This window comes from Argentina anserina, chromosome 6 (assembly GCF_933775445.1).
Source record: "Argentina anserina chromosome 6, drPotAnse1.1, whole genome shotgun sequence".
In the NCBI taxonomy this organism is placed as follows: Eukaryota; Viridiplantae; Streptophyta; class Magnoliopsida; order Rosales; family Rosaceae; genus Argentina; species Argentina anserina.
The window spans coordinates 34,668,552-34,685,563 of NC_065877.1; the positions used below are offsets into that span (position 1 = coordinate 34,668,552).

At 38.8% G+C, this 17,012-nt stretch overlaps 4 protein-coding genes across 4 annotated transcripts; 1 reads left to right on the forward strand and 3 right to left on the reverse strand.

Annotated features, from left to right (window-relative positions):
• Positions 1-1,277: 1,277 nt before the first annotated feature.
• LOC126799862 (UPF0426 protein At1g28150, chloroplastic) lies at positions 1,278-2,463 on the reverse strand. Its single transcript, XM_050527125.1, has 3 exons — positions 2,378-2,463; positions 2,155-2,301; positions 1,278-1,698 (listed from the first exon to the last, which is right to left on the reverse strand). Exons 1-3 carry the CDS (start codon positions 2,420-2,422, stop codon positions 1,519-1,521), a joined length of 372 nt encoding a protein of 123 aa, XP_050383082.1. The 5' UTR covers positions 2,423-2,463; the 3' UTR covers positions 1,278-1,518.
• A 1,525-nt stretch (positions 2,464-3,988) lies between these two features.
• LOC126797396 (pentatricopeptide repeat-containing protein At5g39680) lies at positions 3,989-6,361 on the forward strand. Its single transcript, XM_050524032.1, has one exon. It carries the CDS (start codon positions 3,989-3,991, stop codon positions 6,080-6,082), a length of 2,094 nt encoding a protein of 697 aa, XP_050379989.1. The 3' UTR covers positions 6,083-6,361.
• A 197-nt stretch (positions 6,362-6,558) lies between these two features.
• On the reverse strand, positions 6,559-7,440 carry LOC126798782 (probable calcium-binding protein CML46). The gene has a single exon (XM_050525838.1). The coding sequence runs from the start codon at positions 7,332-7,334 to the stop codon at positions 6,708-6,710; it is 627 nt and encodes a 208-aa protein (XP_050381795.1). The 5' UTR covers positions 7,335-7,440; the 3' UTR covers positions 6,559-6,707.
• A 6,208-nt stretch (positions 7,441-13,648) lies between these two features.
• On the reverse strand, positions 13,649-16,574 carry LOC126797948 (cyclic dof factor 2). The gene is made up of 2 exons (XM_050524724.1): positions 16,262-16,574; positions 13,649-15,346 (listed from the first exon to the last, which is right to left on the reverse strand). Exons 1-2 carry the CDS (start codon positions 16,472-16,474, stop codon positions 14,042-14,044), a joined length of 1,518 nt encoding a protein of 505 aa, XP_050380681.1. The 5' UTR covers positions 16,475-16,574; the 3' UTR covers positions 13,649-14,041.
• Positions 16,575-17,012: the final 438 nt, after the last annotated feature.

Here is a 17,012-nt window from a genome sequence, read left to right on the forward strand (position 1 = left end):
CTTGTAGTTATCAGAATGAAGTAGTAGCCCTACATTCAACTAGTAACAACCAACAAAGTACAGATCGGACACCAACTTGGTGTCTCCCATACATGAAAGTTCAACAAGTAAAATGTCAAAGGAGATCGAATATGCCAAGCGAGTAATGAGGAATTGGTATACATCAAATGCAGAAAACCATAGACACCGACACTATAGCTAGAATCGTTGGTGGAGTGTGTGCTGTGAAATAGTGATAAACTGGATAAAGGGTCCTTAATTTTGCACATAAGAAACTCTGTGAATCCTCCATTACATTTAGTGTTGGAGATTCAGTCGAAAGATTTATAATGTGTAGGTCCTCTAGGACTAGTTGATAATGTGTGAGAGCTAAAGGGTACCTAATACTACATGACTACGCCCAACGGTGTGAGCCAGCTGGGTGTGCTGTTGAGTGCCAGCAAAATGCAACTTCTTACGGTCCTTGTTTTGATGAAGTCACCTCTAACTAGTCGCTATACTTCGATTCATGACAGTACCTAAGATATTTTGTTACAAAGTAGGAAGCAATGGGATTATTGTGGGGAAGTTTTCATTAAGTTTTGTCCCTTAATACTTATGATTTTGTGACACAATATGGAGATGATATGACGGATCGATAACGTCTACATACGATTATATAGTTGTGTGACTTGTGTCAAGTACTCGAGTGAGACTTTCTACCAAGTCGAACCACGTTCTTTGTTCAATTACTGCATTTGTGCTGCATGTGTATCTACCATCTTATATCTCATTATCAAGTAGGAAACATGTCTTCCTTTTGTTGTTTGTCATTTATTTTCTTTGATATGTAGTTTTCAGGTTAGAAATGCAAATGTCAACTTTATAATGCTTCACGAGAATGAAAAATATACATTCGGGTACCATATGTTCTTGTTGTATTCATCTGCTATATCATGTATTGTCCATTTGCAGGAGGGGTTTAGAAATATATACAAGGATGAAGGATCTACCCTGTTATGCTAAAGATCAGATTGCAGGCAAATACTATATAACTGAATATCAATATCTGGGTTCACCTTTTTGCAGCTCGTATAGGTTCATGATCTTCAGTTCTTCACACAAGAGTCTATGATTGCCCAACGATCATAATTCATAAAAAATTACAGTTCTTTTTTTACCAGAGCTTAGATGGGATTAGGCTTCTAGTTTGTGAACAAGTATGATTCTACAGATAATCTAATGCTTACTGTCACATTAACTGACAGATACACTGCTATTAGCACTCAATTCAGCTCTTGTACTCAAAACCATATCTTCTTTACTTCATTTTGATTTTCCAAAATAGAGTTCAGAACGCAAGTAGCTAACTTGAATTGTTGAGAGCACTAGCCAGCTACAAATACAAGTGAAACATGATAAGTTGATAACATATCAACATATGTTGTCAGCAGAACTTACTCCTGCAGCTCATAATTACACGCTTGATAAGCCAAGGAAAGGTTGCTGGCTATTGTGTGCATGAAGAGAAATAAGATGCTATTCGATCTCAATCTGTTGCGGGGTTTCTTCTTCAGGGTTTAAACCGTCAGCGTCAACTTCTTCTTCTGTAATCCCCGAGGCTTCAACAGTCCTTGAAACCCACTCCTTGAGTGGATCATCATTCAGATCAAGTCGTAGAAGGCCAGCAAACATCCCTCCCATGAAAGCCACAGGCTCCTACAGAACAATACCCAGAGAGATAATGTTGGACGTGATCGTGCTTGCATCATTTATACACAACAATCCTTATTCTCATGGACTTCATATAAAAAAAATCATATGCCAGTAAGCAAATGTTTAAGACTCAAGAGAGTTGCTTTCGATTGAAACTTGCAAATACAACTATTTCGGGGGAGTCTATGTAAGAGAAACCACAACATATATGTAGCATTGCATTGTGAGATAAACTTGACCATTTGTGTAAGAACATCACAAATCTGACCAACTCTTTCAGTTTCAGAATAAAGGTGTTAAGTTTGGGCTCAGATAACAAATTAGTTGCCTTCCAACAAAACTTGCTACAGATAATGGCAGCTATAGCATAACATCTTAGAAGAAATGTAATAGAAAACTCAGCAATACAAATAACACAGATACTAGCTGAAGACTTATGTATAATTAAATTCAAGGTACCTGAAGAGCTTTCCTGACGATGGGTTCTTCAATTGGATTGGAAAAAAAGGCTCTAACCCGATGATTGTTTCCCAAACGCACCCTTGCGCTGCTGGGGTTCAGCTCCTTTGTTAATGCCGAGGGTTTTGGGAGCGCCTTTGAATTCCACTGTTGATGAGACCCAACTTCAGTTTTTCATTAAAAATGGAGAATCAAATTAAAAGCTCAGAGAGAGGGGAATTACCAGTTGCTGTGGACACGAAGAGATATTGACAAGTGAGACCGACATATCGAACTTCCTCTGGTTCGGCTTCTGGTTCTTGTTCCGGTTTCGACGAGTAGATTTGGAGCCATCATCGTGTCATTAACCATATATTATTCCCCCACCTTCTCTATTTTTCGGGCCTCACCTTTTCGAAGAAATTATTGGGCCATAGCTCATTTCGTGGAGGGATCTCTAGCCCAGCCCAACCCAATGGTGACCTGAATTTTTGTTATTATTTTTCCGACTGAAGAAGAATTGAAAACAACACTCTCTAATACGGCGTACATTAACTAAATCAAAAGAAAGATTCCAAGCAACATGGCGAGCCGGCGAGGCAAATTTTACCACCAACTGCCTATCTTACGAGAAAAGTTGCACAAACCAAATGCGATCAAAGATAATATAAGTGAACTGTAGAGGGTTGAGACAAACACTTTATATCTTTGACCAGTTAGGGAAATACGCCATGCAAATGATGCAATAGCAATCACAATCTTTTTAAGCACCATGTAGTCGTTAAAAAGTCTCAAAAATAACTAAATTGGGTTTAATGAAGTGTAATCAATTAAACTACGGATATATTTGACTTTTAGTGTAATTGAGGTTAGACATGGAGTAGCCGCTTCCCATGTTAGGGTTTTGCAAACCCTAGCTCTATTCAACATGTCGAGCCTTGAGGTGGTCACAATTGGTTTTGCTCAATTTTTGGCACTTGCTAGTGGCGACGTCATTGATGTATCGTTCGTGGATCATTTGGATAATCCACTGCTCCAAATAAATTCCCTCCTCTTGGCCAAAACCCTCACCACTGAGCCGGTGATGATCAAGGAAATGCAAGGCAAGTTTCGTCGGATTTGGAAGCTTCGCGTCGTAGCTTTAGTGTTAAGCCCCGAGGCCTGTCGCACTATGTCTTCAATTTTGATCTTGCAAAGGATCGAAACATTGTCTTTTGGGGAAGTCTGAAATCTCCCATGTCTGTTCCAATAAATGGTTGTATTTTTGGGTTCGTTTGCAGGGATTCCGCAAGCAATGGAAGTTGAGATCAGAGATGATCTAAGTCTCCAAATTGAAGATCTTGATACATGCCCTTGTGTGAAGGGTGAAGAGAAAGTTTAGAGAGTTCTGTTGCATATTGTCATGCTCGTTTAAGTGGTAGAATTAACAAATTTTAGGAATAATTGAGTGTCCCCTAGTATTAAAGAAAAGTTATATATCGCATGCTAACTTTGAGTTTACTCATGACCTCTTGTCTTGTGCGTAGTCACATCAGAGGAATATGTAATGGTTATTCATGCTACATAGAAATTTTATAAAACATGTATGTTTATCATAAATAAATAAAAAGATTAGACATGTAGGCCTTATAAAAATATTTAATTGTCATTTAATTGAAAGACTATCGAGAGATGAGATTAGAATATATAATCTTTATTTTTATTTTTTTTGGTTACATATAATCTTTATTTTTTATTCTTTCACTTTCACCGAATCAGATTTTTACTTCAATTACGCATTACTACTAGTAAACTCCTTATGTATACGACCAAAATACTCCGAGGAGTTTAAAACCCAAACCTCCCCTACGAGGCAATGCCCACTGCAAAGTATTCTCTATTCAAACCAAAGCAAATACGCACCATTTTTGAAGACCCGATCAAGCTCTTGAAAAATGCAGCCGACACTAAGAGCATCCCAATTGGCAAAGCAATCCATGCCCACCTCATCATTTCCAACCAAACCTCAGAACCCCTCAGCATGTTCCACACCAACTCCCTCATCAACTTGTACTCCAAATGTGACCAAATCTCAACTGCCCACCACCTGTTCGATCAAATGCCCCACAGGAATTTGGTTTCTTGGAGTGCCCTTATGGCTGGGTACTTGCATAAAGGGCGTGCCTTTGAGGTTCTTGGCTTGTTCAAAACCATGGTTTCTGTGGAGAATCTTTGCCCGAATGAGTATGTTTTCGCAACGGTACTTTCTTGTTGTTCGGATTGTGGGAGAGTTGAGGAGGGAAAGCAGTGTCATGGGTATGTGTTGAAGGCTGGATTGCATTGTCATCGGTATGTTAAGAATGCACTTTTGCAGATGTATTCGAGTTGTGGAGAGATGGAAGGGGCTATGATGGTTTTGAACACTGTGCCGGGTTATGATGTTGTTTCGTGTAATTCGGTTTTGAATGGTTTATTGGGACATGGCCGTGTGAGGGAAGCAATGGAGATTTTGGGTATGATGGTGGGTGGGTGCATGGCTTGGGACAGTGTTACTTATGTCACTGTTTTTGGCCTTTGTGCTCAGCTTAAGGATTTGAGACTGGGAATGCAATTGCACAGCAGAATGTTGGTGACTGGTTTGAAGTCTGATGTGTTTAATAGTAGTGCAGTCATTGATATGTATGGGAAATGCGGCAAGGTTTGGAATGCTGTGAAAATTTTCGATGGCTTGCAAACGCGGAACATTTTCTCGTGGACTGCAGTCATGGCTGCTTATTTCCAAAATGGGTGCTTTGAGGAAGCATTAGGTCTGTTGTCAAAGATGGAAGTTGAAGATATTCGTCCAAATGAATATACTTTTTCTGTCTTGCTTAACTCATGTGCAGGGTTGTCTGCTCTAAGACATGGAGATCAATTACAGGCTACAGTTGAGAAGTCAGGTTTCAAATACCATATCATTGTTGGGAATGCTTTAATCAACATGTATTCGAAGTGTGGAAACATTCAAGCAGCAAATGAGGTGTTTTTGCATATGACTTATCGAGATTCAGTGACGTGGAATGCAATGATATCTGGGTTTTCCCATCATGGGCTTGGTAAGGATGCAGTAAACGTGTTTCATGATATGTTGGCAGCAGGACAATCTCCTGACCACGTTACCTTTGTTGGTGTTCTCTCGGCTTGTGCGCATATGGGCTTGGTGCAGGAAGGGTTCTACTATCTGAACCGGCTAATGATACAGTTTGGCGTTGAACCTGGAGTGGAGCACCATACATGTGTTGTGGGGCTCCTTAGCAGATCTGGACAACTTGATGAAGCTGAGAGATATATGAGAACTACTGCAGTCAAGTGGGACATTGTTGCCTGGAGAACCTTGCTTAATGCTTGTTATGTACATAAAAGTTACGGTTTAGGTAAGCGAGTAGCGGAGGTGCTTCTCCAAATGGATCCTAATGATATGGGAACATATATACTAATGTCGAATATGTATGCCAAGGCCAGAAGGTGGGATGGAGTGGTGAATATCCGAAAATTGATGAGGGACAGAAACATCAAGAAAGAGCCTGGAGTGAGCTGGATAGAGATAAGAAATTCGACCCATATATTTTGTTCTGATGATAACAGACACCCAGAGTCTAGTCAGATACTTGGAAAGGTTAGGGAATTGTTGGCCAAGATTAAACCATTAGGATATGTGCCAGACATTGCTGCAGTGCTACATGATGTGGAGGATGAGCAGAAGGAAGATTACCTTTGTTATCATAGCGAGAAGCTAGCAGTAGCATATGGACTCATGAAAACACCTTCAGAAGCGCCCATTCGTGTCATTAAGAACCTTAGAATATGTGACGATTGCCATGTTGCTGTGAAACTTATCTCGAAGGTCACAAACAGGGTGATCATTGTTAGAGATACCAACAGATTCCATCACTTTCAAGATGGGAGGTGCTCTTGCGCAGATTACTGGTGACGATGATGAGAGCTCTAAACATGGACTTTATTCGTAATAGATCATCGAGGCTACTCCATATTAGCCACTATGAGCGTGGGGCGTGTGGCTGCTCCTAGCCTACTGAGACAGACGGCTTGATATGCAGAAGTTCACAAAATGCAACTCAAGTGGTTTCCACTTTCTAGAGTAATGACTGAGCTTCATACTCCCATTTCCATTTAATTGATACCAAAAAATAGAACGAGTTTCTACTTTTCAGGTTACTGACTTTAAGCAGGGTTAAGTTATTCCAAGGCAAAGTGAAAGAATTTCAGAATATCGAGGGAGACCTAAGTTATTTCACTATCCCAACTACTAATTATGATTGGCGGTCACATACGTTGCCTATGTAATTTTGGCTCCAAACTTCTGCATAAAATGCAGAATGTATGATTATTGTCTGAGACTCAAAGGAGTTTGAAGGTACAATGACGAAATATGTATATTGTTTTGATCTCTTTCACGAATTCGTCATCTACCAAACTAACTATGATAATGCTTAGTAAAAGTAGAATTATGTAACATACAAAATACATGTTAGAAGACAGACGAATGTGGGAATGGTAACAGTGCTATTAGATTCTGAAGGAAGGAAAAAAATAGCTTAGCAAAAGTTAGTCTCCATGAATTTTACAAATTCAAAAAACTCTATCCTTCCATCTCTATTTTCATCAAATGTCTGGATCATCTTTTGGCAGTCTTCTAGCTTTGATCCTTCCTTCAAGCCTAAAATACAGAGAACTCGCTGCAATTCTCTCGCATCGATAAACCCATCCTTGTTCTCATCAAAAACATCAAAAGCTTGTTTCACTTCCTCCACACTCGGCTCATTCTCATCAAACAGCCCTGAAAGCTCATTGGAACTGAACGATTCAGGTAGTTCCTCCTCTTCTGCACTGCAAAAAATTCCCAAGTTCCCCATCACCATCTTCACATCTTCTCTTCTTATGCTACCATCATCCTTCTTTTCACATATCTTTGGCAGCTGGCTCAACTCCGAATCCAAGTTCTTCTCCTCCCGAACCTTTGAGTTGCAACACTTATGTTGGGATTGTACAAAACACTGGAACTTCGACAAGCAATTCTGGGTGCTATCTAACCAGTCTGCTGTGTGCACCAATATAGCGATAATTGCATCAATTAGAACAAGGAAAGGCAAAGCGGACGAGTATTCAGTAGTCGATGATGATGTCTTCTCCATTGTTATAGAGTAGTATAGGCTGAAAAACATGTACGTGATGTCGCGCTAATACTATCGATGAGGAACAAAGTTAGATATCCTGAATCTATGGAAACAAGGAGAGCAGGAAATATGAGAGAATGCTTTGAGTTTTACAACAACAATATGAGTTGTGAGAAGACAAGGTGCATGGTGTCTTATATATATTGAACAAAAGTTGAGTCTTGCATTTGAAGAGAACATTCTGGTCAAGCCCCAAAACATGGAGGAAGATTCTGAGTGCCATCGCAGATGTTTTGTGGAAAAGTATGAGACGGAGAACTAATGGGCAGATGTGTTGAGAATGTTGAAGGAAGTTTCAGCGTTTTTTGTTTGGGAGAGAAATAGAGGCAGGCCTAGCCTGCTTGGATTTGGCACTACCCCTTTGTCCTATGTGGGAATTTGTTTGGAATTTTCTAGCTGATTGACAAAGTTGATGGAATGGAAAATTGGGTAAAAAGTTTCAGGGAAGTTAGATTGATTTTCCTGGGCTGCTTTTCTTCCTCATTGTGCTAAATTGTTTAGTGGCTGGATGCATTTTTCTAGTTATTATATCATTTATATGGATTTATTTCTGGGTTAGTGTCTTTGTGTGTGTAAAGTTTACAAAGCACAACGTAGACGTAACAAAGTCAAGAATAGACAGCTGCTAAGGAAATTGTGATCGAGTCTCCTGGAACCTCGTGTGTTAACTTTCCTCACAATTCACTGATTTAAGACGTGAGATAAGGGAACCCATGGTCTTGGGGTCTTGAGCAGTCCCCTGCGTACAATCGGTGGCAAGCCACAACCACAGTCCTAATCCTTAATTAACATAAGCCAGTGTTATGCCTTCCAATAATAAGATCTTTCAGTAAATAACGTTATGATGTGATATTTTCATATGTGAACAATTTTCATGGTTAGAAGATGGTTGACAATGTTATTCATGTGATCAAATAATTCTTTTGAAAGTATATAGTTTTCAATCTTGTTCGAAAATTTGTTGGACTTAACTTAATTTTGTAAATTAAGTTTGCGCAGAATTGAAGATAGGTAGAAAAATTGACATCACCATAATTTGATCATATGCGTCATTCAATTACTTAATATATATATATATATATCAGTCTCTATCCAGAGTGAAGCTTCACTCTGAAATTACAGAGTGAAGTTCCAATTTTGGCACACTTTTCGGTCAAATTTTTTCACTATAAGCGATTCAATATTTAGGTATGTTATTCAAGATCATCTCCACAAAGTTTTTCACTATAAGCGATTCAATATTTAGATATATATATATTTGGACATGTACATCTAATTTTTTTAAAATGAAATGAAAATTTTATTTACTTTTATAGTTCAACTGCCGTCGAAATCACCATCATACTTCACAATCGGAGAACCATGAGAGGATCATTATGAATCAACCATTTTTTTTTTCGATGATTTATTATAAATCAACCATGCCCTAGAGCCACTCCGAAAGGGACGTTGACAGCATACATATTGAAGAACCAAGTGGGATCCATTACCTACATAATGATTTACCGATGGATTATTGCCCGTCCGCTTGGTTTGTTGGCTGTGGCAATGTGCCTCTAAGTCTCTAACCAACAATTCATAACTCATACGTTCGACGGGTATGGTTGTGACTTGTGAGTATTCAACTCCCAAGATTTTAAGTCCCAAAACGAGGTATTCTAAATTATCTCTTCTTTTTATTTCTTTCGATGATGTAATATGTGATTAGATTAGTGTACATCAAGGATATATGAATAGATTTTTTTTAAATCAAAATGAATTTCATCAGCAGTAAGTTACCACCTATGAAAAAACAAGGATGTTCTTTTTTCCCTAACCCTATGAGGCCACCACTCTCTCTCCTCCTTGCCCTAGTTTTTCTTTTGCTAAGTGACTATGGGGATTGGATTGTTGATGGCGCTAGATCTGGTGAAGACAACAATGTTTGGCTTCAGGCACCGGGATGGCCTTGATTAGTGCCTCTTTCTTTTCTCCCCTCTCCCCTTGCGGTTGTTGAGGCAGATATTGATTTCTTTCAATTCCGATTGAAAAAGCATTGGGTGGTTGATGGCTCCATGGCCCTTGATGGTGGTGCGGCTGCAGTTGAAGATCTAGTTGCCTGGGTTTGGCAACTTTGTGGGAGTTTGATGTCATTTCACGCCGGGAAGATGTCTAATGGTTGTAGATTACTCCTTTCTTATGGAAGGCATTCAGTTGAAGAAGACATGTTTTTATGGCCGGCGGATCTAATGGCTGAGTGCCGGAGTTGCGTGCCCAAATTAATTGGGTCTTGACGTTCCTTTGAGTCATGTTCGGTGTTGTAGTCTTTGGTTGTTAGTCAAAGGCTTTAGTTAATATTGATCCAGAGATACCCCTCTGCTTGCATTCAGGGCATTTGGTTACTTAGTTACTTATGTGGATCACACCATGGTTGTCGACATTAAGACAATTAATGTTTAGATCGTTAGGTTTTGTTGTTTCACATGGTTCTAACTTCGTGTCCACCAGGTAAGTGTTTTATATTCATGTTGAACTCCAACATTTTAATATATTTGAAGACTCGATCATTCTATTTAAAAAGAAAAAAAAAGTTACCACCCATGGATTATGATTCAATCGAATGATCACCGACCACAACTCAACAAGACATTACAACGAAATTTCATGCTGGTATATTAATGGAACCATAGCGGCCACTCTAAACAAAATAACGGCGAGTTGATTTGGTGATCAGTATTGTCAAATCATATTCCAAAACAGATAGATTCCATATAAGCATTCTATAATGTCTGAAATAGCAGTGTCATAATCACAAGTTGAACAAAAAGTACAAGAAAAATAAAACATTCATAGTTGAGGAACCCAAACATATTACAGTTGACAAACTGGGAACTATGAATTTAAATAAAATTTCAGTGTCATGAACTACACTGAAAGAAACAAAAAAGGGTCATGGTGATCGTCACATGACTTTATTTCTAGCGACAAATTGTTGATCATGATGATCTTAGTTAGGCTGAGGAGGAGGGGTGAAGATGTACCCTGTTCTTGGGTTCACATTTGGCTCTGGATCTGAATAGTCCATCACTTCATACATTTTCCTCACACTTGGATCAATTTCCTGGTAAACAAGCACATAACTGATTCATTTGCCCAAAAAGTAATAATACAAACTTTCTACCAAAAAGAAAAAATAGGGAAACAAGATGATCAAACCTCTATCTGGGAAGAAGAGTCCCTCTGCTGATCACCTCTCTCCATCAAGTTTCTGCCAAAACCTAAACAAAATAGCAACACCAATCAAAATAGGTTCTTTGAATTGGAAAAACATGAAACTGGTGCAATAGCTAATAGGTACAGTATTACCTTGAGAGAAAAACAGAGCCAGGAAGCAAGAAATCGTGAGAATTCTACGAAACCAAGGACGACCCATGATTTCTGGCACTGTTCTGAGAAATGGGTTGCTCTCAGAATTGTGAAAATCTTCTGGGTTTTGATGGAATTCGAAAAACTGAGAGGTAGAGAGGAAAAAGGTTCTTGACTCTCCAAGTAACCGCCTTAAAATGTTGAGATCTGACAAAGACTCCCAAGAATTTCAAAAGCGTGACAGAATCATGCTGTAAAGAGATAAAAGAGTAGAGGTGTTTGATTTTTTCAAGGATCCCTTCTATTTATATTCAATCTGTCTTTCCCACAAACAGAGTACAGATCAATTATAGGGTTTCAGGCTGAAGCTTTTCAGCTTTCAGATATTTAAAAGAAGAGAGATGAGATTATATAAGGATATATATTAGGGCAACTCTTAATTTCGATGGTTCGAGCATTTAATATCACCTATTTGCTACCTACATTTTCTTTTCTTTCGGGAAAATAACACTAAAATATGATGATATCGGCAAAATAAAATAGAAGTTAATCAACAGAGACGCCATTTAACTCCGTAGGGTATCAATATTCAGTACTAAAGAAATAAGCGAGCAATTATTTAAAATTTTATCCCGCTCTTAATCTATAAAGAACGGATTAAAATGTTATCCACCCTAAAGTTTAACAATAGAAATTTTTCAAAACTTGATAGATTAGCACGATGAGATAGGAAACATAAGGATACGTTCCCGGCCACCTGAGATATATTTTGGGATTATTATCACAATCTTTTTTTGGACAAGAGACATCATTTTGTCATTTTTGTGATAGGTGATATCTTAAAACAATAGACTAACAGAACTTTGATGAATCCCATAAACTATAAGAGTTGACTTCTTTTTTCCATAGAAGTTGACTTTAATTTTTAGAGATCTTTAATTTAAAGTCGGTGGGGGAAACATAGCAATCAAGTTAGATGAAATGGAATCAAGAAATAGAGAAGCAGAGAGGGAATTATGCAGTCTCATATGTCAAACAACTAAGAAGCCAAGAATTTAAGAGAGAATTATAATCACTAATTGAACTTATATAAAGTGATTGCATGTGTATCAAGATCATAAATTTCTTCTGTTCGTGCACGCACGTTCGATTAATTAAGCCCTTAAGTACCTTAATGTTCTTTATGCCTCCTATCTCTTTGTTTATACAACCTTTCACCATTAGACAATGCCGATGCTAATTAACTATACTAATCAAACTTTGTGCACACCATATACAAAGTTTCACCCAGCTCTGTGTTTCTTGCTTTTCAGGCAAAGTGAAGCTTCCCATATCCCCTCTGCGGCCCTGCCTCATGCTATTTGTTTATTCCTAGTTCATTAGCCTTGTTTTATCAGTTTCATTTGTACAACGCATATGATGCAGCTGATGGCCATTTAGTAAAGAACTGCATCAGATAAATGCAGAATTGAAATTAACCCTTTATTGTCTACAAACTCATCGCTGTTGAGACCCTATTATTAGTTTAAACTACTAATCAGTATTTTTTTCTGGTTTACTATAGAGATAAAGTTTGTAATATTTATGGGAGGAGCCTATAGGAACAAGCAAAGTAAGAGATCACATAACAGTAATAGTTGAGGATGCACTTACTGTTTTTGCCTTAATGACTTGGAAAGAACCACATGAGCTGACTTTGCAAGTTCGGTCCCAAAACAATGTGTTATAGTTATTATACAGAGGGCCAGGAGCCTTTCAGGTCTCATGCTTGATAACTTAATAGTATTAGGATAATCCTATTTCTTTCTTAAGAACCAATAAAATGAGATATTAGAAGCTTTTATACATTTCACTTACCCTTTGTAGAAAAAAAGAGGAAATTGATCATGTTTTATCTTTCTATTGAAGCTTTTGTCGGTGACGCAATTATTTTTAAATGTGTTTTTTTTATGAATAAATGTAAACATGTAGATTTTGTCTAAACTATTTCGGGAGAGTTTTACAGATTAGTCAGTCTTCCACAATTTATATAATGTTGAACATTGAAGGAGAACCATATTCATAAGGTTTGGTTAAAGACCAGTCATTCACTAACAGTATTGAGAGGGCATAATGTGACAATGCATGTCTTCAATTAACTCATCCACCGCTTTATGCAGATCATATTGTCTTAAATTTGCCCTCAACTTCAACCTAGAAACCTTAATGCATTGAATCACTAATTTGTAAAATGACAGGAAAGAGGGAGAGAGGAAGCAAAGAGGTTCACTAGAAGCCACATGCAATTGGGACCCCAAGCCAAAACCATCCCACTCCATAGAAACACTTGTGGTCAACCTTTCACCCTAACCAAAAAGTGTCCTACTCTTATGGGTATCTTTCAATCTTTCATTCTTAGCCTATAACCTCTTCACAGAATCACAGTCACATACATGTTCGTTTGATATTGACAAATCCATAAATGTCCATTCCTTTTTCTCAAAGTAGATAGATGTCAATTCATTAACAAAATGATTTGCTGTTATTTCTCAACTTTTTCAGTATGCATGAATTCTGGTATGTAAAATATACAGTTATCTTATATGCATTGATCAACTTGGCCTGAGAAGAAGTTGAGACTTCACGGTCGACTTTCCAGCTCTGAGTGCTTTGTTTTATGGTCTGAATGTCTGTCTGAAGGAGAAAGGGAAATGTACTTGGCCTAGTCTTGATTCCCATTCATGGCCATCTAGGGACTTGGTGGCCCTGCAATCTTTTCCAACCACTTGGCTCACAACGTGATCCTTCACTAGCACTCTAGCAGCCTAAATGGATATATGTAATAAAGCTTTTAGTTTTCTTCATATGATTGAAGTTCAGATAAAATGCCATACCAATCTCTGCAGAAATCACTGAAATTTTCTGAAACTTCCACTACCAGACTGGATTTAGTCATTTAGCTCTAACTGAAAGCATAATTGAACAAGAAGTCTCATTTAAAGTCCCCAAATTATTTAAATACATTTGGGATTAGGCTACACAAACCCGATCTGTTCTAGGTCTAGTGCTCACTATTACTTTTACATGTAAACATATGTACAACTGAAAAAAAAAACTGCAAATGTTCATTATAGCAGGGGAAAAATCAGTGGCTATTTCAGCTATAGTAAGATGCCTCACAGCTCCAGAGACAAGCGGCTGCGGAATCCTACCTTCTTCCACCATTGACAGCTTCAACATTTGGATGGATTTCCCAGGCGTAAGGAGGCGGTGAAGTGTTGTGGGGAGCAATTGAACATTGCTGAATTGTGTGTACCACTTGAAACAAAACAACTGCTAATCTTAAGCTCCTAAATTCTAAACTTACCAAATTATGAGCTCTCTTGGAACTTGAGTGACCTAGATAAGGCTGCTGGATTGGCTTGCAAGACCGGAGAGGCTTCTGCTACGTGATTCTTTTCATCACTCTTTGACTGAAAGGCCTTAAAGAGTCCTCCACTGCTAATCGAATCCACTTTATCATTCTTAATCCCCAACGTTGCCCATATAGAGCTTTTTGCTGCTTCTCCAGGGTCATCAATCCTCAGTGTTTTTGGGATCCAAAGGCACCTCTTGGCATTCTTTTCTTTCGGTGTATCCTCTTCCTCGGAGCTGGTTTGTTTTACAGGGTTCTCATCCCTCGAATGTTTTCCCAAGGTTGGAGAGTTAGAACCAGAGCTTGGAGCAGTTTGGTTTGGAGATGACGTTTGAGGAACCCAAGGCATGTTCCAAGTGCCTTGTACAGCACAACCCCAATAAGCAGCTGCAGGGTAAAAGGGCATAGGATACCCTGGCGGGCAGAAAGCAGGCGGACTTACTGGAGAGCTCCACTGAGCAGGGTTCCACGGGTAAGGCCAGGGAGCACCAGGAAAGCATGGTATTTGAGGTGGGAAGCCGGGATAATTCTGCATAACCGGCTCTTGCGGCCCAGGTTTGGACATCTCTTCCTTTGAATTTGATTCTGTAACTGTAGACCTGTTTGAATGATCATCTCCACTTACACTGCCCCCATAAGAAGCTGGAATGATTAAACCATCAGGTTTTTGGAATCCAGTTGAAGTACAGTTCTGTACATTCTTATCAGCAAGCTGAAGAACAGAAGTCATTGAATCGCACAGGGGTGAGTCTGCGCAAAATGTTAAAACCGTGCCATTAGATTGTAGTGAAGGATGGTGGACTCCATTTAGAACATCAGGTCGAGCATTTGGGAGAGCTTCAGAGACATTTATGTGACGATACTGAGAAGGGGTATTCTTATTCTTTCGACGACCAGCACCTACAGGAACATTCCTCATAGTCCCACCAGCTGTCCAATATCTTTGGCAGTTCTTGCAGAAATGTCGAGGTTGGTTGACATTGTAGTTGTTGTAGTAACAGAACTTGGTGTCCATGCTATTACAGCGGGGGCATGGAATAATTTTGTCTGGCTTCTTCAGGGTCTTTTCTTGTGAATTACTTGTCTCGCTCTGTTCTTCTTCGGCCTTAAAATTTTTGAGCGCAGTAGTCTCCTTGTCAACTGGTACTTTAGGACTTCCACCTATTCTTGATGCTTCATCTGGATTAACTAACTCTTCAGAAGATAAAGGTTGGACCTCATCTACCTCTTTGTTCTTAATTGCTTTCTCACCCAACGTTTCCTGATCAGAAATCAAGCCAAAAAATGAGTTTCAGATATGTGTTGCAAACATATAAACTTCCTACAATTCCATTCACCCTTTCATATCATTAAGACACAGACAAATAGTCCGAAAGTGAAATGTCAGCTTCTCAATACTAAATTGAACGATCTGCTAGAGTCTAGGTTCATCATGAAATTTCAATGTTCACAAAAAAAACACACACACACAGATACCCTAGGCAAGTTCAACACTCTTCATTTCGAAAATCCTGTTCAGTCAATTTCTAAAAAAATGACATCTTTAGGCAAGATTTGACATCCCTTGTTCTACCGATACTTATCAAAATGTAGAGAAATACAAACCAATATCCTAGTAAACCAATACTTTGTAAACCAACCATGTCTACAACTATATACATTACAGGTCTTCTTGATGAGTGGAACAAAACAAACACAGCACAAAAGAATGCAATGAAACCCACAGAGGACTCAAACAAGCATATATGCCTCAGACTACGTAGCTGGTTGAAGTCACTATGCATACACAGATAGTGCAATAGCAGCAGACATTTTATCTTCATCAGATTATCAGCATAAGTTTCCAGTTGTAGAGGTCTAAAACTTGAGAAAATTTAAACAACCTAGAGATAATTCAGTTCAACACTTCAAACTGGTAAACTTGTCTAAACAGCCAATCTTCATGGTATATACAACCTGAACCCAAACTCCAAACTACGAAAATCTTAACGACAATCCACTCATTCTAAACCCTAAACATAACAACTTTGCTTCAATAATCAAACATATTATAAACCCTCTGAAATTTCCCAACACAAACAAAAAAAAAATCAAAACTTTAATGCTCAGACCCAAAAAAACACATCCAGAAAACAAATGAATCCCACAAAATCAATCAAAAGCCAAAAGCTGATACCTCATCGTCGCCGCCGTTATTGACCTCCGTCTCCTCTTTACCACCATTGACTTCCTCCCCTCCAGGCGAAGACGAGTTGGACGAAGAGGCTGCACGGTCAGCCACAGCCGCCGGATCCGGAGCCGCCGCAGAATCTCCCAGCAACGGCGTAACCTCCGGCAGCGGAATCGTCTTCCCGAAAAGCTTGATCGCCGGGTCCCTCGCCTCCGACATTTTCGCCTATAATTACGAACTCTTTTCCTCCTTTCTCTCTTTAAATTCTCAAACTGAAAACAGAGAAGAAAAAGGTGAGGGAGATCTGACACGTTTGCTCTTTTTTTCACTCTGTGTTTTTTGGTTGATTGGAAATAATTTTAGAAAATAAAATTTTTGCTCTCTTTTTCTTTTTTCTTTTTTTGGAGGTGAGGAAGGGGTGGAGTGCCACGTCATTAAGGAGGGGAATTCTGAGCCACAAGTTAGGCTTGTGGCCTTGAAAAGATCTTTTGATTCTGTTTCCTTTTTGCCCCCCTCGCCTTTACGTGAGGGGTATTTCGGTCATATAAAAAGTGTTTTTATGGATCTGATTTTGGCATCAAAGTCGTCGATAATCCTAATCAGCTACCCTTTTACGTCCAAAGGTCCCCGAACTTATCGCTACTTTTCTGCTAGTCGACTGTTTTACGCACACAGAATAATCACTCTTCCGTTATAATTCGTGTAACTCATTTCTCCAATATTTCATAGGCTTTTATCGCATCTCTAGGACAAATGA

Excerpts from the sequence above, each read along its gene's own strand:
- LOC126799862 (XM_050527125.1), bottom strand. The coding sequence starts at position 2,422 with ATGTCGGTCTCACTTGTCAATATCTCTTCGTGTCCACAGCAACTG. Across the intron at positions 2,302-2,377 it reads CTTCGTGTCCACAGCAACTG|TGGAATTCAAAGGCGCTCCC; the intron begins GTAATTCCCCTC and ends TCTCATCAACAG. Across the intron at positions 1,699-2,154 it reads TCGTCAGGAAAGCTCTTCAG|GAGCCTGTGGCTTTCATGGG; the intron begins GTACCTTGAATT and ends ATTGTTCTGTAG.
- LOC126797396 (XM_050524032.1), top strand. The coding sequence starts at position 3,989 with ATGCCCACTGCAAAGTATTCTCTATTCAAACCAAAGCAAATACGCACC.
- LOC126798782 (XM_050525838.1), bottom strand. The coding sequence starts at position 7,334 with ATGTTTTTCAGCCTATACTACTCTATAACAATGGAGAAGACATCATCA.
- LOC126797948 (XM_050524724.1), bottom strand. The coding sequence starts at position 16,474 with ATGTCGGAGGCGAGGGACCCGGCGATCAAGCTTTTCGGGAAGACGATT. Across the intron at positions 15,347-16,261 it reads ATAACGGCGGCGACGATGAG|GAAACGTTGGGTGAGAAAGC; the intron begins GTATCAGCTTTT and ends ATTTCTGATCAG.